Genomic DNA, 22075 nt, shown 5'->3' with positions numbered 1-22075 from the left:
TCTGTACATAACTGAACCTGTTGAAGAGTTGTCTTTGCTATAGTTAAGTATAGATAGAGCACGGAGAAGCTTTTGATGGACATCTTGTAATCAATGGAATAATAATATGAAGTAGTATTGCTAGCATCATTTGGTGGCTAAGAAACAAAATTGGGAATGCAAGATGTCCCTAATTTAAAATCCCCCTCTGCTGTGAACTCACAAAGCAGATTTAGGCAAGCCAGTTCCCTAAGGTGGTGAATGGTTTAATAATGTTGGCCTATCTTACAGGACTGTTGTAAGAGTTACAGAGATATGAAGGGCTTTGAACATTCAACAGCATTTTGTGTATTTAATATCACTGCACTTATGCTTGGTAACAATAGAATCTGCTCCCAAGCAACTGGAGCCGTACCTGCTTTAAGGCTTCGAAAGAAATGCACATAGGCATTTTGATCATGAAATTCTTGCACAATGTGGAATATGGGTTTTTAACATAGAATCTGGGTGTGTATACCTTTCCCATTAATTAATATGGTTTTTATATAGCATTATTATTATTATTATTATTATTATTATTATTATTATTAAAAAGCATCTGGAGATGGAAGATTTGTGAATGCACAGATCCTCACCACCGTGCACAACCATCTTCTGCAGATTGGTTCCCCATTGAACCTGATTCTAGAGAAACAGTATATTTGAATAATATGCATGGGGAGTAGTGCCCTTTTTTCTTTCTTTCTTCATTTGTATGCATCCATTAAGGAGTTTGAAACACCTTTTAAAAAGGAAGCTAGCTCCCTTTGCCTTCGGAGGAGATTTACTCTGAAATGTATATCAGCATTTTCAGAACAGCCAAATAAATGCATTAGCGCTTTCTCAACAAGTCAGCTGCAGAATGGAAAAAAGGAGAGAGGATGTTTTAATATTAAGGCTTAGTTTAAAAAACTGTAAGGGTTTAATTTTTTAAAAAAATACTAAACCCTTTACATGCTCACTTCAAAAGAGACATGCTGTACAATTGGGCAAATGAGAAGGTTTGATTAAGAAAGCTTTATTATGAAAGGGTTCTATTAATAAAACAGCCAAGTCTCTCAGTGCTAGTATTATGTGCATAGCACTGAATTATGCAGAAACATTTGAAATGCTGTGTACAGGTCTGGCCAGCTACTTTTAATAAGGCTATTATAGAGAAGGACAAGATGGAGAAAAGGACATTGAAAATTTTTCAGAAGATGGTTGAGAAGAAAGGTCCAGGTGTTGGGGCTTCGTACCTGAGCCCAGAAGGGAGGGACCGTGTTATGACTTCCATTAATTTTATGTATTTAAAATATTTTTAGCTCACTCTTCAACTGAAAGGTCACTTGCAGAGGATTACAAAACAGGTTGCGTGTATTTATGGAAGGCCCTGTCTCCTCTGGTTTACTATCTAAAAGCCAGGGTTCAGAAAGCAAAGGGAGGAGTAAGATGTATAATGGATTTTACAAATGGTGCGGAGAATGAGTCATTCTGTAAGTGGCACAGGGAGCGAGGGATGCTTTTCCTCTGATAAAACTGGAACTGAGAATCGCCCAGTGATTTCCTTCAAGAGAAGTGAAACAGTATTTCTTCATGAACAATGGATTGATCTTGCCTTGCTGCATCACAGGCCATGGGGCAGTGGGTTCTGGCTCTGAAAAGGTTTCAGCGAGGGTTAGATGACTTCAGGCAATGGCCATTGGTGGCTATTGCTTGCAAGGCATAAATTAAGCTTCCAAAGTCTGGTGTAGTCTACCACTAGTGAGAATAGGGAGCTAGTTGGGGGGCGGTTTGCCCAATTTTAGGCTATCAAGAACCACCTATTGGACATTGGTGCCAAGACAGATGCTCAGGCATGATCTAGTAAAATCACTATATGGTTTGAATAAGCCAAAATCTTTGTTGCAATATAGGGCCGCATTCCCACTTACAGATAAATCGCTTTGCAATCCGAATCAGTGGATCAGTATGGCAGTGGAGCGTGGTTCACACTACATTTGCCTCGATCGCATTTTCTTGCTGCAAAATAAAACACAATAACCCACTTTTGGTTTACATTCATGAATGAATTGGTTCAAAATGGATCCGCTCCAACCTGCCAAAGGGCAAATTTAAATAGATTCTGATCCACATCTGGTTCACACTTATATGGGATTGATGTATCCAAAAAGACGTGGGGAAAAACAGCATCAAAATGGGTTTAGCACATGGCTCCCCTCTCTAAATCACTTCAGCGATTCGGTTCAAATGTGAACCAGGGTCATTAAAACCACTTCAAACCAATTTACGAACCTGTTTAAAACGTAGTGGGAATGAGGCCCTGATAAATGCTGGGGTTTTTTGGACTGCAACAGCCAGAATCTCCACAGTCAGCTTACGGGAATCAGAGTCCAAAAAAGTAACCTTTCCAAGCTCTGCACCGATTTCCCCCCAGTCAGCTTACGGGAATCAGAGTCCAAAAAAGGAACCTTTCCAAGCTCTGCACCGATTTTTAAAAGAACACCCCCATATTTTCCTCCACTTCGAATGAAACGCATTCTTGGCTTTGAAAAAGTTGTTGCATTTTGGGCAAGAAAAAGTTTCAGCGCCTGCTCTTTCATAATCAATGTCTGCCTCCCCCCAAAAAAAACCCCGCTTTCCTCCTCCTTCCTAACTCCTCACTGTTCTTTTCTTTTAGCATATTCTGTGCTTTTATTATCAGCCCTCTTTTCTGTGCGAGGGTGTGTTTCAGAATGGAACGAGCGACCGTAATTTTTTTCTCTCTTTTTCTCTGCCTCTTCCCTATTGCACCCTCTCTTTTCTCTTCAATCTCCCACTTTCCTTTTGTGCCATTACGAACCAGGGGATGAAGCGCCTTCCTTCCTCGGGAATGTCTACTATCTTTGTACTTTCTCAAACCTCCAGCAACCACAGCTTCTCTGAGTGAATAAGGTGACTTTTTCTTCTCTTTATCACAGACCCTCCGTCTGCTTTGCTGCTTTCCTCTCGGTGTGTATCGCCTTTCGATAAAAGTTGTGTGTGCTTCTGCCTGCTTCTTTCCCTTTTCTTTTAAACCATACCTCCTATCGCATTCACAGCCTTTTTTAAAAAAACCCTTTTAATTGCTATTCCTTTTTCATTCCTTTCATTTCCCAATAGTCAAAGGTATCCTAGTTTGCTCCATGAAGCCTCACTGCCTTTATAGCAGATGGTGTTCAGATGGATCCAGACACAAAGATTGCTTGGAAACTGAAATGGGTATTTGTCTGTTAAGGTGTGGTGGGTGAGGAGATATCTTGAGATCCACTGCTTGGAAAAAATTATTTTTTGGGGACAATAACTACCAGAATCCTTTAGCTAACATGTGAGATTTGGGAAGTTGCCATCCTCGAAAGGTACAGCAAACCTCAGCTAACACAGTTGATGTGTTCCTGGGCATTTACTACTTTAGCAGAAAAAGTTGGCAGCAGAGGCAGAAAAAAATATGGAAAGAATAGGGATAGGTTCCCACAACACAAAAAACAAGAGCAGTGCATTGTGTTTCAGCACTTTTTTGTTCAAAACTAACAATATTCACATGGACGTTGGAACAACCAGGTCAGGCAACCTTGCATAAGCAGATAAAAACATTTTGAATCTTCTAGAGACCTCCTGAAAGCCTCTTCTAAAAGGCATTCTTGCATTCTCCATTTTGGTGGCTAAACGTAAGAGACCGAGGGTACCTGTGCACAGTAGATAATAATGCAGTTTCACACTTCTTTTAGCTCCATCCTATGGAATCTTGGGGTTTGTTGTTTTAGAAGGTCTTTAACTTCTCTGCCAAAGAGTGCTATTGTCTCACAAAACTACAAATCCTACAGGATTCTGTAAGATGGAGCCAGGACAGTTAAAGTGGGGTCAAACTGCATTATTTCTGCACATCCCTATAGTCTGTTAATATGCTGGGAGGTAGCTGGGGAGGCAGGCATATCTGCTGTCAAGGGTTTCTTTCTCTTTTTGCTATTCACTCATGCTGAGTAAAGGTTTTGGAGGCAGCCGCTGTTTACCTTGCCTACTGGAGGCAGGTGCACACAGTCATATTAGGTTTGGCTAAAATAGACTCCTCTGTTTCTTTCCAGCTCAAGCTTTGTTTGCTGCACATATGCTAAACCTCTCCTTCGCCATCCTCCCAATGTCAATGCTGTTTTTAAAAAGCAGCATTGAAGAAAGAGGATGAGAAGGAAAAGATGGGAATGCTGGGTGGACATAAACTTTTGCAAAGATGAATCATAGGCTTTGTAAACTGAGGTATGCCTGTAATTTTTGCAAGCTCTGTAGGCCTCCATGTGGCATGGCCAAAGGGATATACCTCCTGGCTTACCAACAGAGCTTGAAAATAGTACTTTATGGGTGCTAACTCATGAGGTGATGAAAGCTTTCCATGGCATGATGGATAGTACCATTAGAGGCTGTAGGTGGAAGGTCACATCTTTTAGTGTTCCTTTCTCTGCGGATGGAGTAGTGGAGACCTTGCAAATAGAAAAAAACAACACAGCAGTGTAGGGTTCGACCTTGATATGTTAATTCTCCATTTTCGGTCTGTAACAGAACATTCAGTGACATCCACCACCCCCTCCTTTTGCAATCTGAAGTAGCACAGCCCACCCCCTTAGCGTTGTGCCATCACCAATTTGCTACAGGGACCTTGAGGTTTCCACTATGATAAAGTGTTGAACAATTGCTTATGAGTCAAGCAAAGGCATATATGCATGCATGGGTTGGCTTTGAGAGGCATTTAAGTGTCACTCCTGTTGTGTAGCTCAGTATTGTTCAACATACCGGGGACCTGAAAGGCAGCTCATGGAACCAACAACAATATCATCAGGTTCCAAACAGTGTTTATTAGTGACAGCCTATACAAGCATGCTTTCAGTATCTGTTCAGAGGTATATCAGCCCTGGTTAGTACTTAGATGGGATACTGCCAATAAATATCAGATGCTGGAGGCAGTACTTCAGAGAAAGGAACTGGCAAAACCATCTGTGAGTATTCCTTGCCTGAGAACAGCTTATGAAATTCATGGGGTTGCCATAAGTAGACAGGTGATTTGATAGAACGTATTCACACAGAATGATTGGGAATCCCCTGAGCTAACTTGAATCAACAGTGTTTTGCCTTAGCACAGAATATAGTACAAAAATAAATAAATGAATAAAATTCTTCCTATGCAGGTCAATAGGATGCTTAACAATACTAATTACATCTTCTTTGGTTTACAACACCCAGAATCCACTAGCCAGTTGGATTGGGAATTCTGAGAGTTTGAGTCCAAAATTCTGCACTCACTGATTATTATTTTTCTTCTTGAATTTGGTCATCTAAATCTTCAGGAAATTAGAAAATGAAAGGAAGAAACTATGGGCTACATTACTTTTCTTCTCCTCATGCCCTCTTCAGGGGGAGGCATTTCATTCTGGCTGCCAGGAGCAAAAACAGTATGCAGCAGAAACTGTTATTTTGACCTGCTGGAAAAAGCAAGTGGCTAGGCTCCTGGTGAGCATCTCCAAACATCTGACCAACTATGGCAATCAGTGTCACACACTGCAGTTCACCTCTGTCCCCCGAAGGGGCTTTTGAGCCCCAGGTAGGTTTAAGTCCATAAATATCCACTCCTTGAGAAGGGAGTATTACTGAAACAAGTATATAGCTTCTATGATGGAGAATGGGCCAGTCCTTGAACATCACCAAAGGCTGTGGATCCCAACCTGTGCATTGTTGGATTACAATTCACAGAATCCCACACCACTGGCCATGCTGGCTGGTGCTTCTAGGAGTTGGAAGCCCAATGACATCTGGAAACCTGTCGTTGGGAACCACCAACTTGTGGATTTCCAGATTATGTTTGATCATCACTCCAAGAATTCTGTACCATTGGCCATGTTGGTTGGGTCTTCTGTACTCTGAAAACACACCTTCTGGGCATCACCATTTATGTAGCGCAGCAATGTCCAAACTCTGGCCCTCCAGGTGTTTTGGACTTCAGCTCCCAGAAGCCTCAGCCACCTTGGCCAATGGTTTGGGATTCTGGGAGCTGAAGTCCAAAACCACCTGGAGGGCCAAAGCTTGGACATCACTGATGTAGTCCTAGATCTGGTTGGACTATTGGCCATAGGGGTTGGGACTGAAGGTCCAGCAGCATCTGGAGACCTAAGGTTGAGAACCACTGGTCAACGAAATGCATGGTGAGCTTTAAGCAGTAAGCTCCACCTATCCAATTGTGATGTAGAATAGAATGCAAAGTTGATTGGTCCCCTCTTGAGGTGTGGGTGGGATTATGCAAATATTTCATATGCATTCAACCTGATTGAGCACGCTTGTCGCAATGCTCGAAAACTGGTCCATGCTTCTCCATGCGCAATGTTGCGGATGTTGTTCGTATTAACTCTGCATTTTCCCTTCTTGTCTAGCTTCTCCTAAAGCACTCTGGCCATGTCGCCTTGTTGCAACACTGCATAAACCTTAAATGCATGTTCATGTGCTTTTGTTGTACTTTGTTTTGCCTCGCTAGTTGGAGAAAAGAGTGCGCAAGAGTAGGAACACGACTGATTCTGCGCCGGCCAGACCGTCGGTGCGACCTCTCCTTTTAAGAACCTTCTCAGATGAATCTAATGTATTGTAACAGGTATCCCGTTCTCGAGAATTAGGGCTCCGGAAGCCACGGATTAACCAAGTGATCCCAGAAATCAATTAATCTGTGATTCTTGTAATCTCAGCTCTTGCTGACAGCAACTCTCTTTCCCGAGCAGAACCAGGTACAGCGCCTGCCATATAATGTTGTAGGTTTTAAACAAGTGAACAAATTGGAGTGTCTAACAGCAGACTTAGCCAGAAGTGTGTGTGCTTTCTTTGGCCTGTTATCCCAAAAGGTCCTATAGCAGGGGTGGGCAAATGACAGCCCTGGGGCCTCATGTGGCCTCCAAGGTTGTTTTTGGGGGCTCTCAACCACACCAGACTCTCTAGACTGCCTTTTTTTACGCTCCCCCTTAAAAAAAGTGTAAATTGCCTCTTTTAGACGCAGTAGTTTACCATTCAAATAAGTTGCTGGGTCCCCCTGATCTGTTCAACACTAACAAAAAGCTCACCATTTTTCCAAATTGCTTCCAGTCACTACCCTTTTCATTCATTTTGGTGTATATTTTGGCTGTCCGTGTGGCCCCCCAGAGAGTCCTAAGGGCAGAAATTTGGCCCCTGGATGGACTGCAGTTGCCCACCCTGTCCAAGAGCATCAAAGCTTTTGTTTTAATACAAAGCTTTGTGGTTGAGGTTTGGAGTTGTTTGGAAATGGGTTGGGTGTCTTCTTCCAAAAGACTAGGAAGCAAAAGGCGCTTGAAGTTCTTTTTCTGCTCTGCATGCTGCCCTGTCTTTTTCTGGTCCTGCAGGGAGCTTCTTTCTTTTCGGGATCAATGAAAGCCAAGCTGTCCTGCACCCTCCCTGGCAAAATAATAATAAATGAATAAATAAATAAATCCACAACTCTTGAAACAGTGCAATCAGAATGAGCTCTATAAGGCAAAGGATGCAAATAATCACTACACTTGCACAGAGAAATTGCTCAGAGTGGGATTTTCCGTGCCTTAAATGTTCCAGGCCTTTTGATATGATCCAGAAGCCACTCATTACAATACTGCAATTATTTTATGGTGGATATCATGGAAGTAAAAGTTGGACCTAATAGAAACTGAGAGCTTCCATGAGGTGGGATGGTGAATGCTCCAAATTTTAATCCAAACTCTAAATGGCTGCTGTCTAAAATGTTGGATTCTGTCCCCATAATGCAAACTTTTGGATAACCCCTTTAAAGTTTGCATTAAAATCTGGAGCGGATTTTCCGCCCACCTGAAATCGGAACCACCAGCCGCCTCTGTGAAGATTCTGTAAGGATTAAAGAGTTTGGCCAGACTAGTCATCCATCCTCCTTTTGAGGATATATTAAGGACTCAGCCTTGGGGAGCCTGCTTTTTTTGGGCAGGGAAAATAGAGGAGGGTGTTCCAAGGTCTAGTTGGGTTCCTCAGTAGAGTTTTCACAGCAACCACCATGGGAATTGCTTGTCCTCTAACACTTAAGCTGCATCTGCACTGCAGAAATAATCCAGTTTGACACCACTTTAACAGCCATGGTTCAGTGCTGTGGAATTTTGAGATTTGTAATTTTGTGAGACATTTAGAGATCTGGTGTCACAACAAACTACAGAATTCCATAACATTGAGCCATAGCAGTTAAAGCAGTGTCTAAGTAGATTAATTCTGCAGTGCAGATGCAGCCTTAATATTTTATTAGGATTCCTGCGGTATTACAGATGGAACATGGAGGTATCAGCAGCATTTTGGGGCAAGCAAGGGAATGATGCTAACAACCAAAACCAAATATGCATGTCCCAGCTGAGCCCACATGCATTTCCAAAATTTCCCAAGAGGAAAGTGAACTCACATTTCCTCAAAATTAAGTTTCCTGGGCTTGGCATCTCTTTGTCCGAGATAAATAATACAACTTGCAGTGCCCATAGATAGACACTTTGGCATGTTCCATTTCTTTTGATGGGATATGAAAGTTCTTGGTGAATTGTACCCAGATAGGGCATTGATGAATCCATATTAAATTTTTTTAATGTCAAGAAAAATAGATTTCAGTAAGAAAATGTCTCTCTTTTATTCCCAAGTATTCTGGGACTGAACCTGCAAAGCTTTAGCAACTTGATTGTTTGCTTTCTCTTTTGTTGCATGTTCTTCTGCCTGAATTAAACACGTAGAATCTTGGTTTGAATAGAAATGAACTCAAATTGGTTTGATTACCTATTGATATCCTGCAACCTTGTGTACTTGTATGCGTGCAAGTACATGTAGCTATATCATGTGTTTAGTGCATTTGTCATCTCATGCACCATGGTTTGCTGCATGTTTGATTTGTTAATATGTGTGAATTACCATATGTAATGACAAGGGAGGAAAAATGCCAAAGCAGTACATTCCAAGTCAAAATTTCCTTATTAAGATGGGATATAGAAATATTGGGTTGGTTACTTGGTGGGTGCATTCACACGTTACAGTAAGCCATCTTTTGCACTGACCATGGCTTGTTGCTCAAGCCATGAACTGTATAGTAAGATGATAAGAACAAACCTTAATGATTACTTTCCACATCTTTGACTTGTTTTTCTCCTTTCCCTTTTGTCAGCTGCTGTTTTAGGGCAGGGAAAGTGAGGAACATAGCATGGATGTGGTTCAGAAGTTGCAACAAAAGATTGTGGTAGCACTCTGTGTATGCACATTCATATACATACACGCCCATGCATGCATACCTACCTACATACATATATACATACATTGTCAGTCAGTCTTTGCAGGAGGGAATTTTGCCCAACAGATATTGTCACTTCTTTTCTCCCTCCGCAGCCAAAGCAGTGCCAGTTGTAATGGAAACATGGCTTTCCATCATGCTTCTGGGCCTAAGCATGATGAATACTCCTATAATACTCTCTGCTTTGGCATTTTTATCACCCAGCACAATCGCTTTGTGTGTTTAACACTCCCTCCCCTCCACGCTGCTTTTGCAAATTCTCATTCTTGATTTCCAATGTAAATTGGGACTTTCTCTCCTTCGCCAGACTGGTTGACAGGAGTAACTTGGCTAAGTTTCTCTTTCCCCTCCATTTCTATTTTTGCAGCCTGACCCTCTGGAGTTGCCAGTGCTGGTGTCCTACAAACAGCTGGAGAACGGCTACAACTCCAAAGCGAAGGCGGGAGTCGCCGCGGCTGGTTTTTCAGAACATTGTCATCTCAGGATACCTCAGATGCAAAGATTATAAACCCAGCATGTGGGTGTACATTAACAGTGCTCTGTGAGACAAAAAATGGAAGGAATCATGCCCACGAAAAGAAAAAGGATGCAAGATTGTTCCATTTAAAAAAATTGTAACAGACATTGGTTCATTTTGAATTTTTAAACAGGAAAAGCAAGGAAAAGTTGCATTGTTTGCATTTCCCCCTTCTCTTCCCGAATGCAAGTTTTGCAGAAGTAAACTTGCAGTTTTGCTGATGAGAGATTTTGGTACTCGGAAACAGCGGATGCAGCGTCTTGTTTGGCCATGATTCATGTTTTTCCAAGAAAAGTGAAGAGCTACTCATGGGCCTTTATTTTTTTATTATTATTTCTCCCAACCAAAGATACAGCACAACTTTTATGTTCCACTTCCCACGGACTGCACTAGAAAGTCTTTTTGTATACCATTCCGTGGCTCAGCCATATATTTGAACCAAGTTCTGTTGACATAGTACCGATAAAGAGGTGTATTTTCCTCCATCGCCCACCCTGTTCTTCTACCAAGAACGTGGACCTTGAGAATATATACCTTTTTTTTCCCTCTTCGTGCAACCAATCGGAGGAAAAACAAATCCAACAGACTTCTTCTCACCTGTGGCATCCACTTTAATTTCAAACACTGAAGCTAATGTGGTGAAAATGCTCTCTCCTTGTTTAAGTGTTGGGGAGCGGGATGGAATCAAAGAACTGGCAAGATGCACAAAATACTCACTTTCTTTTTAAAAACATCTTCTTTTCTGTGATTCTCTCCTGTCTCCTCAAACAAGTGTTACACCATCAAATAAAAATGCATTTGTTTTAAGGAATTGCATAGGATTCTAGAAGCAGACTGCATTCAGCCAAATGAAAATATTTTCATCCCATTTGGGTTAGAAATTTTAAGGGGATCCCTGCCTGCCTGGGATGCAGTTGGCCACATTCTTAGAAAGGCTGGCTTTATTTTCAAGGCAAAGGGTGTATCTACATCGATACGTATGATGGTACAATGCCACTTTGAACTGTCATCGATCCTGGGAATTGTAGTTTGGCAAGATATTTAGAATTATCTGCTTGAGAGCTTTAGTTCGGAGAAGTAGGCGAGAGCCCTTATGCAGGGACAACGCTACATCCTTTTGCAAACTACAAATACCAGAAATGTGTAGATGGAAGCCATGACAGTTAGCATGGTATCAAACTGTTGTAATTGTGTGGTGCAGACATTCTCCTAGTCAGTGCAATGATAATTCTGTTCTCTGTCTTCCTTTTCAAAACTTGTGACGTTAGGGGAAAATTCATTGCTCTGGATTGGCAACTGCTGCACCTTCCTCAAGAGGGCTGAAACAACCAGCTCTCCAAACCTGGCATTGTCCATTCTTTCTGTTGCATCCAAGAGAGAAAGGAAGAGAAAATATGATGCTTTTAATTATGCATCATATTGGCTGCACCTCTTCCAAAGCGCAGGGCATTGTAGCAGCGGCCTTAACTTTATATTGGAAGATGTACCTGCTGCATCTTCTTTTTATAAAAATGATTTGCATGTGAAACAAATGCATGATCTCAGCTCTCTGTGGGGCTGTACGCACAAATATTTGCCACTACAATGGTTTTTGCTGCTTAGGCATGATCAGAACAATTGCAGCATTTCTTTTGTGGTCCTAAAGATGCCAGAAGGAACTATGGCAATTCCTTTGCAGCTTCCCACATTTCAGTGACACATATGTTTTAAGGTTTGTTGTTGACAGAAATAATGAACTGGAGATGCTCTGGGGAAGCATTATGTTGGACTGATATGGCGAGGCATTATGTTGGATTTCCAATATGCTCATTTCACCGTGAAGCTGCCAAAAGATTCCATTTCCATTTGCTCCATACTCAGAATTAGAACCTTTTTCTCCACTTGTTCTCTTCCTTTAAAAGTAATAACTTAAAAAAGGAGGGCCAGTATATTGGGATTATGTTTCCACGATGGCTATGTTTTGTACAAAGTACATCTCTATGAGCCCTGCTGGATGTTATAAGGCAAATACGGCTGGCATTGACCCACATTCCAGAACTTAGTAGCAATTACTTTTGGGGGACTATGGCACCCATAATCCCCTGACCTTGCTAGTTCGGAACTGCAGTCCAAAAAGTAACTTTTCCAAGCCAAGCATGTCTCCTTGGCAATATCCCTGGCTGCATGTCCCTTTATGGTCTTTGTATGTCAGTTAGACAAAATCTGTTCTTGCAGAACAAAATCTGTTCTTCCATCATTCATTGGCTGCTGCTCGCAATGGGCATGGAAGTACTAAATATGTTTTAATGCATTGCACTGTGTTTTTAACTAGATGTGAAGAAAGCAAGGCACTGACTAAGAGAGCAGCAACTATGAAACCCAAACTCCAAACAAGTTGAAAAAGACAACCTTAAAATGGCAGCCTAGGGTGGCATAAATGTATAAGAGAAAAATATCCTCTTGCCTATCTCCATTGGCATGTACATTATTTCCCCCCACTTTATCAGGAGAGGTGAAACGTTCCATTTTGGAGAAACAAAATTAAAATATATGCAAGAACAGGTAGCATCCAATGAAACCTACATGAGAAAAAAGTCATACTCTCAACACTACAATACTCTATGTGTTGTTTCTCTCGTACATTTCTAGGGCCTTTCCACACTATAATTATAGCATGTTAACTCTACTTTAACTGCTGTGGCGACATCCTATAGAGTCCTGGAATTTGTAGTTTGCTGAGGAAGTAGACTTCCCTGCTGGAGGCTTTTAGTCTTCCCCCATTTACAAATTCCAGGACTCTGTAGGATGTTTGCCATGACAATAAAAACGGGATCATGGTGCTACAATCGCCTCCAGCTTTGTGTTTTGTGATCAAGAAGCACTTCCTTCCCGGCTAAAATGCTAAATCCAGTGTTAGCCATGTCTTAAGCCAGGAAAACATAATCCATCAAGTTGAATGACTCTGTTCTAAGTTTGAAAAAGGATGGGTTTATTTCGCCCTTCAAATGTTTTTGGATTGCAGCTCCCAGCATTCCTTACCCTTGGCAATAATAGCTAGGGATTGTTAGAACTGCAGTTCAACAGCATCAGGAAAGCTGAACCATTCTCACACCTGGAGCCCTTTCACACTACATATTTTTATCACTATTATTTCATTTTAGCTCTCCTTGCTGCAGCCTGTGGATTTGCAGCTTAGAGAGACATTAGAGCTCTCTGGCTGAGGATTTTAAGTACTTCTCCCAGGATTCCACAGGAAGGAACCCTTGCAGTTAAAAGTGGAATCATAGCACTATAACTGTGTAGTACAGAACTCTAGCTTTAGCCCAAATATTTTACTTTGGAGTTTGTGTTGTTTGGGGATTTCGGTTTTGTTTGGTGAGGTTAACCATGCAGACTGAGCCAAGGGAAAGCTTGAAATTCATTTTGCATTCCACATTGGCTTTTCGTAAGAAACTTTAGTGTCCTTGGAGGAAGAATAACACACATGCTTATAGACACACATACAGACACATAGTTGATACATTTCTACTTTGCTTCCTTTAGCCAGTCATCTTACCATCATTTTGCATCAATTCATGGCATTTTTTTTTTAACTTTATCCCATTTCATATGTTGCAAAAGCTTACTTAAGAAGAAAAGGTTGGAAAAGTTACTCCCTTGAACTAAAACCCTCAGGATCTCTCAGCCAACGGCTGCATGGGCTGGAGAGTTTTAGGAGCCGGGGTTCATAACTTTTCCAAGTTATGCTCAAAATGAAACCAAGGTATCCTTTACTCCTCCTCCTCCGTTGAAAGTTTTAATCAAAAGTTAATTTTCCTAAAATCCCCTCGAAAAGAACGGGGACTTTAGTCTGGAACACCAAAGTTAGCAAATTGTGTCCTCCATTGGTCTGGGCACATAAGACTGTAAATAGTGGGAATCTGGGAAGATTCACTACACATAGGCTGCATCCGCGCTGCAGAAATAACCCAGTTTGGCAGCACTTTAACTTTCATGGTCCAATCCTATTCTGGGAATAGTAGTTTGTTGTTGCCTCACAGCTCTCTGACAGAGAAGGCTGAATGTCTCACAAAACTACAATTCCCAGAATTCCATAGCAGTTAAAGTGGTGATTTCTAAAGTGACGTTGAAGGCTTTCACGGCCAGCATCCATGGTTTTTTGTGGGGTTTTCGGACTATGTGGCCATGTTCTAGAAGAGTTTATAACTGACGTTTCGCCAGCGTCCGTGGCTGGCATCTTCAGAGAATGCTGGCATGGAAGAGAGTTGGGTATATATGCTCTCAGATGCTGGTGAAACGTCGGGAATAAACTCTTCCAGAACATGGCCACAAAGCCCAAAACCCCCACAAAAGACTATAGTTAAAGTAGTGTCAAAATGGATAATTTCTGCAGTGCTGATAAAACCATAGAAAACAAACTGTCAAAGTAGTCTTAGCAGCACGCAGAACATGTTCCAATTCCATCCTTTTTTAAGATGGCAGGACGAAAGCTCCTTTCAATATGGTACAGACCAGCAACTGTTTGATCCTGTGGTTTCGCATTTGCAAAGATCACCAATACTTGACCTTAAAAATAGCTATTTTTTCCCTTTTCCATTTCATCTTGCATTAATCGCTGGTTCTCCCCTTCCCTCAAAGCAATACAGATTTACTAGAGGGATGGTAGGCATTCAGTGACCTAATGCAAGCAACAAACAAAGAAATGGGTTTCCTCTTCCCATCCCTGCCATGCCAAGTCCAAAGAGACGTCAATATTGTAAAAACTTTGTCTGACTAAAATCAGCAGCGGGTCTTGTGAGAAAAAAAGTGTGTGTGTGTGTGTACACACACGTACACACATATATATACACACACATACACATACATTTTGTAAATACAGAGGAAAGGTGGAGGAGGGTGTAAATTATATACAGATTTTACGATGCATTTTTCAGCTTCCTATATAAACCGGTGGGATTGCATCCTTGATTTTTATCACTTCAACTGCAATTTTATACTTTCCATGTTGCTTTATACAATGACAGTAGAATGTGAATGTCGACTTTTATTGAATGCAACTTGCCCCTTTTTTTTTCATTACAGGAAAAACAAACCTTTTGTTTTGTTTTGAAAAAGAAAATCAATAAAAACTTTGGTATGTTCTGATTATGCATTTGACCAAATTGTTGTCTTAAACAGATTTGATCTTTGACCTGAGCAAGGCTATTGATTATTGCCTAACTTGGGAGATCTCTCGTTTATAAGGTCACCATCCGTCAAAGTCGTCTTGATGACAGTTAACGACAAATTTGTGCACTGAAAACATAATTTCCTTTGCAAGAGTCAGACTTTTCCAATGCTATTTCTTGCATAGAAGATGCTTCTTTTTGTATATGTGTGCAAAACAACAAGAGCATGCAAATTCTGCACACAAAATGTCCCCAACTATGGCATTTACTGTTCAGGAAATAGCATTTTCTTCACCAAAAATATTTCTGTATATAAATATTGCTTCAGTACCAAAAATGTTGTTTCCGTTCCAAAAAATGCTGCTTTCTATATATGCAAATTTTGTGTCGAATCAGTCCCAAACTGCAAAGGTTGTCAATCCAGGATCCTTATCATTTCTGCACTCCGCAGATACACTTGGAAGATCATTTGCAAGTATTTCGGGATATTCTTTCTGATGCCATTGCTCTGAGGCTGAGAAAGTGTGACTTACCAAAGGTCACAAATGAGGATGAAGTGAAGTCGAAGGTTTTTTGTGGGCTTTTCGGGGAATGCGTCCATGTTCTAGAAGAGTTTAATCCTGACGTTTCTCCTGCGTCTGTGGCTAGCATCTTTCCGGCTATGAGGCCATGTTCTAGAAGAGTCAGGAAAGGGCTCTTCTGGAACATGGCCCCATAGCCTGAAAAACCCACCAAAAACATATGGGAAGAACCTTACCCATATATAAACGTAGACAAACCAAACAGGTTGGTAATGTCTTACCTGATTGATTGATTGATTGATTGATAAAGAAGCCCATGGAGCTTTGAAAGCATGCCACAAGCATATGGTGTATTTCGGTTGGCCAGTAAAGGTATCACTGATGGATTTTTCTTTGCATTTGTTAAATGGCCAACACAGCTCTCCCTGCATCTTATCCACATTTCTCCCCCATTTGGGTTTAAAAAGAGAGATTTCTCTCTCTTCCTCCAAGGCATAAAGACAGATGTCTAAATCTCTTGCATGTAAGAAGAAGAAATATAAGTATTCAACCCAGGGAAAATATCAGAACGATTGAAGTGCTTTCCCCAATTGTGAATTCCAAAAAGAGGTTGGCATGGACCGTGAACAAAGCTGATCTATATTTGCACATGCCACCTATGGACACGCACACACAGATGCTAAGGAGCGGTGAAAAATACTGCCAAACCTTTTATATTATAGGTTTTTTGTGGGTTTTGTGGGCTACGAGGCCATGTTCTAGAAGAGTTTGTTCCCAAGGACTTCGACTTCCCATTTTACACTACTGTTTCCAAAGTTAGGTCCAAAACACACCGCAGAAAACAATCCAGTTTGAGACCGGCTCAGTGCTAGGGAATCCTAGGAAATTGTAGTTCCCTGTGGACCCAGGGCTCTGTTTGCCAGAGAAGGCTCAATGTCTGTCTCACAAAACTACAGTTCCCCAACTTGCCTAGCCTTGAGCCAGGGCAGTTCAAGTGGTTTCAAACTGGATTATTTCTGCAGTGTGTTTTGGAGCTGCAGGTGCAGTGATGCCTGTCTACTCCTTGACCTCTGAAAAGTGTTGTTACTTTTATATAGCCTCATTTGTGTACAATGAATACAGGCACAAGAGAGGTAGCATGAACCTGGGGCTCTCTAGGGGTTGTTCCACTACAACTCCCATCAAAACTGACCAGCAGAACCAAGGGCTGGGGATGATAGGAGGTACAGTTCCACAGCACCTGGAGGAGTGCGCCTCCCTGCTTCCTTTGACCCAGAGCCAAACCTCCCTTGGCCCTATTGCCTTTATGTTGTATTCTAACTCCCTCCTCCAACTATTCTTCTCTCCCTCCCTCCCTCCCCACTCTAACTCTCCACCCAACTACCTCCTCGTCATCGTTCCACCAACTATCCTTCCCTCTCTCTCCATCCTTCCCCACTCTAACTCTCCATCCCCCATCCCTTCATCCCTCTATTCATTCCTCCCTCCTTCCCTCCACCCCTAACCCTCCTTCTTTCCATCCCAACCATCCTTTCATCCCTCTACCTAACCATCCCTCTATCCAACCATCCTTTCCTCTCTCCCCATCCCTCATTCTTTCCATCCCTCCCTCCATCTGACCCTCCTCCTTCCCTCCCTCCTTCCAACAATCCCTCCCTCCAGCTCACCCTCCTTCCTTCCTTCCCTCCCACCTGACCATAGCTCTATCCAACCACCCTTTCCTCTCTCTCCATCCTTCTATCCCTCCCTCTATCCTCATCCCTCCTTCCTTCATCCATCCATCCCTCCTTCCCTCCACGTGACCATTTCTCTATCCAACCATCCTTTCCTCTCTCCCCACCCCTCCTTCCTTTCATCCCTCCCTCCATCTGACCCTCCTCCTTCCATCCCTCCTTCCTTCCATCCCTCCCGCCATCTGACCCTCCTCCTTCCATCCCGCCTTTCTTTCATCCCTCCCTCCCTCCTTCCTTTCTTCCTTCCTTCCCTCCATCCATCCATGGCCCTGGCCGGGGTCCCTCCGGAGCTGGAGGGGCGGCTGAGCCGGATCTCGGAGGCGGAGATGGAGCTCTACTACCGGCTCCTTCGAGCCGCAGCCCGGACCGAGGCCTTGGCCGCCGCCGGTGAGTCTGGCTGGGAGCAGCCACCGAGGAAGCCTGCGCTTGGCTTCTTGGCTGGAGCTGCAATGCAGCCTCTTTCAGTCCCAGGCGCTTTCTCCCTTCTCGCTCAACTGGGATGAAGGGGGACCAGGGGCATCTCTAGGGTCTCTGCTGGGGTCACCCCCCTCGTTGACCCCCTCCTCCTCTTCCTCCCATTGGACAAAATACAGGATCCTTTGCCAGGCTTTCTGGCCCTAATGCCCCCCATCCATCCCAATTCCCAGACATTCCCACTCCATGCCAGGCTCATGGGGGTGGCATATGCCACTAGCAACATTTTTAAAGAATTAGACTTTCGCATTACCGTACCCTGTGCACACAATGTATGCACAGGGAAGACTGGGCTAAAAATGTCACATTTTTGAAAGAAAACATTTAAAAGAATAATTTTTACAAAAAGATATTGAAATTTTAATTTTTAATTTCAATTTTTTTTCTCCTTCCTCCTCCCGCTCAGGTTTGCCTCACCCCTGGCATCTCTTAAACTGTTGTAAAGAGACGCGGGCAAACGCCACAATGTTTCTGACAATGTTTCTGTTGGAACAGAAGGGGTGTCACACCCGGTGCGATGCGCACCCCCCGCACCCCTGTTGATGCCACTGAGGAGAACTGGGTGTTTGTGTGGATAGGGTGACCCTGGGGCTGGGGAGAGAGAAGAAGAGGGTCTTCCTTGGGGTCCTAACGCAGCCCCATCCCCTTCTAAACCCAACTGCCTTTGGATGATTTGACTGTGAATTCCTGCATGGCAGGGGGTTGGACTAGATGGCCTTTGTGGTCTCTTCCAACTCTATGATTCTAACATCGAGATATGAAGAGGTTGCCAACTGACCAAGGGAAACACAGGCCCCCATGCTGCTCTTTAGGGGAAGCAACCCGGAAGGAGGCCACTGCAGGGCTTTTCTTGCTCCAGGGATTGGAGAGGACCAGGATTTCTTCTCAAAGATGAGAGAGTGGTTGCCCTGGTTGACTGCACAGGAGCAGGGGTCAAAGGAGAAGTTGGCCATGGATCCGCAGGGCCTGTGGCGCAGGGGCTTGCTAGGCCTTTCCCTTTGGTTGACTTGGTGGGGGCTGGTGAGTTTCAATGGGGCGGTAGTGGTAGGTCCGTTCTGAGTTTTAGTCCGAACGCTAGTCCTTGAAAGTTCACACTGGAACCCAGGACCGATTACTCCATCACTATTAAACTAGATACGCGTTATTATTTTAGATTAAAAATAAGTAAAAATGGCCCCAGTGTTGTTTGCTTTCAAAGTAACCAAAGTAACAAGGCGTGTAAAGTTTTAGTAAAAGAAATATGTTATGGTTATTGGTTATTCCCTGTGTCCCACCTTTCTACCAAACTTAGCACTCAAGCAGGCAAACAATCATTTTAAAAAGATCAATGCACCTAAAAGCATACAAAAAGTAATTATTAATATGTAATTAAACTCGTCATGATGTTAAGACAAGCCAAACCTACATTTGTTGTTGTTGTTGTTGTTGTTGTTGTTGTGTGCTTTCAAGTCCTTTCGGACTTATGGAGACCTTAAGGCAAAGCTATCATGGGGTTTTCTTGGCAAGGTTTGTTCAGAGGAAGTTTGTCATTGGCTTCCTCTGAGCTGAGAGAGTGTGACTTCTTGCCCAAGGGCATCCAGTGGGTTTCATGGCTGAGCGGGGAATCAAACCCCAGTCTCCAGAGTTTCAGTCCAACACTCAAAATGCTACTACACACGGGTTCTCAAACTTCGAACCTTGAACCTAAAAGTGTAAAATTGCAATTAAAAGGATAAAAGAGCTATTAAAAACAGTTCAGTTTAAAACATTACTGCAGCCTTTGCTTTTCTTTTAAAAGCTATGTATTTTGAAAGCCTGTTCAAATCAAAAGGGGGTTGTTGGGGTTTTTTGCCTGCCGACAAAAGGACTGCAAGGAGGAGTCCGTCCTGCCTTCGTTGTGGAGTGAGTTCGAGAGTCTGGGGGCAGCCACCAAGAAGGCCCTTTCTTGTGTCATTATTATTATTATATCCCGCCTTTCTCCCAAGACTGGGACTAACCATGCTTGTGGTGAGACTGAGAGGAGGGCCTCTCCTTACAATCTCAGGAGCCAGGAAAGCCCACCGGCTGCATCTGCACTACAGAAATAATCCAGTTTGACACCACCGTGGCTCAATGTTGCGGGATTTGCAGTCTTGTGAGACATTTAGCCTTCTCTGTCAGAGAGCTCTGGTGCCATATCAAACTACACATCCCTTAACTCCACAGCATGGAGCCACAGCAGTTAAAGTGGTGTCAAACCGGGTTCTTTCTGCAGTGCGGATGCAGCCGCAGAGGGAAAGATGTGGTCTGCCAGATAGCCTGGACCCGAGCCAGTAGTAGTGAATAATTAAAACAATGAATTTTTAAAGCATTGTTGAAATAAAAGAAAGCAGGAGTCGCCAATTAATTTTTAACACGTTACTCCCAGGTCCGTCTCTTAGTCATGCCTGCTTCCATCGCACCTGCCCTTCTCTCCATTTGCTCACCTTTCGGCTGTCTCTAAACTCCAGATAAACATTGCTAGCCTGCAGTCATCTGTCTTGTTCAGGCTAGGAAAGTCAAATTACCTGTAGATCTCTGGGTCCTCTTGGGAAACAAACATCCCAGGTTTTAGTAGTAAATTAACCCAGTGCAATGTCTCTGGGCTAAGTAGGGTGACCAAGCCATCTGAATTGATAGGGCTTCATTGCCAAATGGGTGTTTGCAACCGGCGTGGCACAGGGAGCCATGGAAATTGATTGACAAGATCAGTTCCTACTTCCAATTGAGATGCAACGTCTAAATGTGAGCAATCTCAGGAGGTTTTAATAAGTTGTTGATTACGGATAGCGGACGACAGGGTTACAACCTGTGCCTAGGCTTTGCCACTTCAGACAGTGGATGCTGGAGTGCATAGTGTGACGTTTCCACTTATGGCTCCCTTCATGTAGAAAGAGAGCACAGCAGCATAAGGACAGCTTTCCCTGACACTCTGCTTTTCCATTTACAGGGAGTTGCTTTGCAATGGAAAATCTGTAATGTACTGATGCATTACAGTTCAGACTGAGCTTTGACACTCCCTCTGCTGCAAATGAAAACTCATCCTCGGCACAAGATTCAGTACTAAATGTAGTCTCTGCTTTCTGACCTGCACATTTTAAAGAATGATTTTATGCATTGAAAAGAATGAGGGGGGATGTGACAGGATTTGTTTGCAGTGTCAAACTGCATTATTTCTGCAGTGCAGATGAGGCCTTTGTGAATTATTTGGAATATTTAGAGCTACCTCCCAAATCTTCTGATGATAGAATAGAATTATTTCTCATTGGCTGCCTGTAGAGTTTTGCTTTATAACTAAGATGAAGAAAGCTCACCTTGAGAGTTTGGGGGAAGTCATTGGTAGACTATACCTCCCAGAATGCTGGCTAGAATTGTGGGAGATGTAATCCACCCCATTTCCCCATAAAGGAAATTTCATGTTGTGTCTCAACTGTCTCCAAATTGTTGCCTAAAGAGAAACTGATGCAGTAGCTGCTGTTTGATGCTAACTCGAATGGGGTCTTTGTGGTTGTGAGTGACACTCTGTGTCATGTCTTCTTTTAAGGAGTGATTTTTAGATATGTGGTGAGATAATAATTTATTCTCTTGAGCTTTTAATTGATACACCTCATTCTTTCTGCTTTTCATTTTTAGAACTTTTATAGCTGTTCCTTTGTGTTCCAGTTGATCTTTTAAAGGATCTCATCCATTAATGGTTCCAATTCCCTGTTGAATTCCCCAGAACTTTGATAGCGATTACTTTGAGGTATCATGGGTCTTTTAAACTGCTGTTCTTTGATGGTTTGGAATCATAATGTTTTAATCATAATATGTCACTTTGGAAGGCTAAAGAAAGAGGGTCTTGGAGTACTTTATGCCTATTTATTAAACGAACAACAAGTCCCAGCATGCTGGCTGCGGGATTCTGGGATCTGTCACTCGGAAAAAGGCTCTTTCCTCAAACTGTGCCAATGTGAGTGCTGCAAATGCAAAATTAGATGGCCTTCTGCAGAAACGTAACCCATTGTCAACCCTGTTTTAGCATGCCTTCTGTTCCTACCTTTCAAGTTGTCCTCCCACCCAGCAGATTGTAAATTTACGCTCTGTTTTGTCTCCTTGGCTCCCTCCCTTTACAAACTCTTTTACTCCAAGCTCACAGGCGTTCATCCCATTAAATATAGATACCTCAGATGCTGTTTCAGGGCATTCGGAATATAGGACAACCGTATCCCAAAAGGATTTGGATGCTTTTAAGAGTACCTGCCTCTTCAGTTTTTGGATAATGAAACAGGCATCTGAAGGAGAGAAAGAGAGAGAGAGAGAGAGAGCAAAGCAGGTCATTTAAAGTCCTATATATATGCCAAATTAGCACCCAAAAAAACCCATATTGTGTT

General features: G+C 42.7%; 2 protein-coding genes across 8 annotated transcripts in view; both read left to right on the top strand.

Annotated features, from left to right (window-relative positions):
• The window catches only part of LOC149308689 (phospholipid-transporting ATPase IG-like), a 77685-nt gene extending 62728 nt beyond the window's left edge, over window positions 1-14957 (top strand). For 4 of the 5 annotated variants that reach the window (XM_089536305.1, XM_089536304.1, XM_089536303.1 and 1 more), the window contains exon 29: window positions 9681-14957. In XM_089536305.1, coding sequence (XP_089392431.1) covers window positions 9681-9821 — 141 coding nt within the window. In that variant the 3' untranslated portion in view covers window positions 9822-14957. Of the gene's footprint in view, window positions 1-6526; window positions 6641-9680 lie in introns of all 5 variants that reach the window. The other variant, XM_089536306.1, reaches the window with a different exon arrangement.
• A 2032-nt stretch (window positions 14958-16989) lies between these two features.
• Window positions 16990-22075, top strand: part of LOC149308688 (proto-oncogene DBL-like) — a 49010-nt gene continuing 43924 nt past the window's right edge. The window contains exon 1 of one of the 3 annotated variants that reach the window (XR_016282179.1): window positions 16990-17618. Coding sequence is in view for 2 of the 3 variants with exons in the window: in XM_089536298.1 (XP_089392424.1) it covers window positions 17495-17618 (124 nt within the window). In the remaining variant the exon portion in view is untranslated. The remainder of the gene's footprint in view (window positions 17619-22075) is intronic. The other 2 variants (XM_089536298.1, XM_089536299.1) reach the window with 2 other exon arrangements.

Source organism: Sceloporus occidentalis, unplaced genomic scaffold (genome assembly GCF_023333645.1).
Source record: "Sceloporus occidentalis isolate IW3139 unplaced genomic scaffold, rSceOcc1.0.p SCAF_8, whole genome shotgun sequence".
NCBI classification, from domain to species: Eukaryota; Metazoa; Chordata; class Lepidosauria; order Squamata; family Phrynosomatidae; genus Sceloporus; species Sceloporus occidentalis.
The sequence above is the reverse complement of the archived record's forward strand: the minus strand, read 5'-3'. Positions and strand labels throughout refer to the sequence as shown.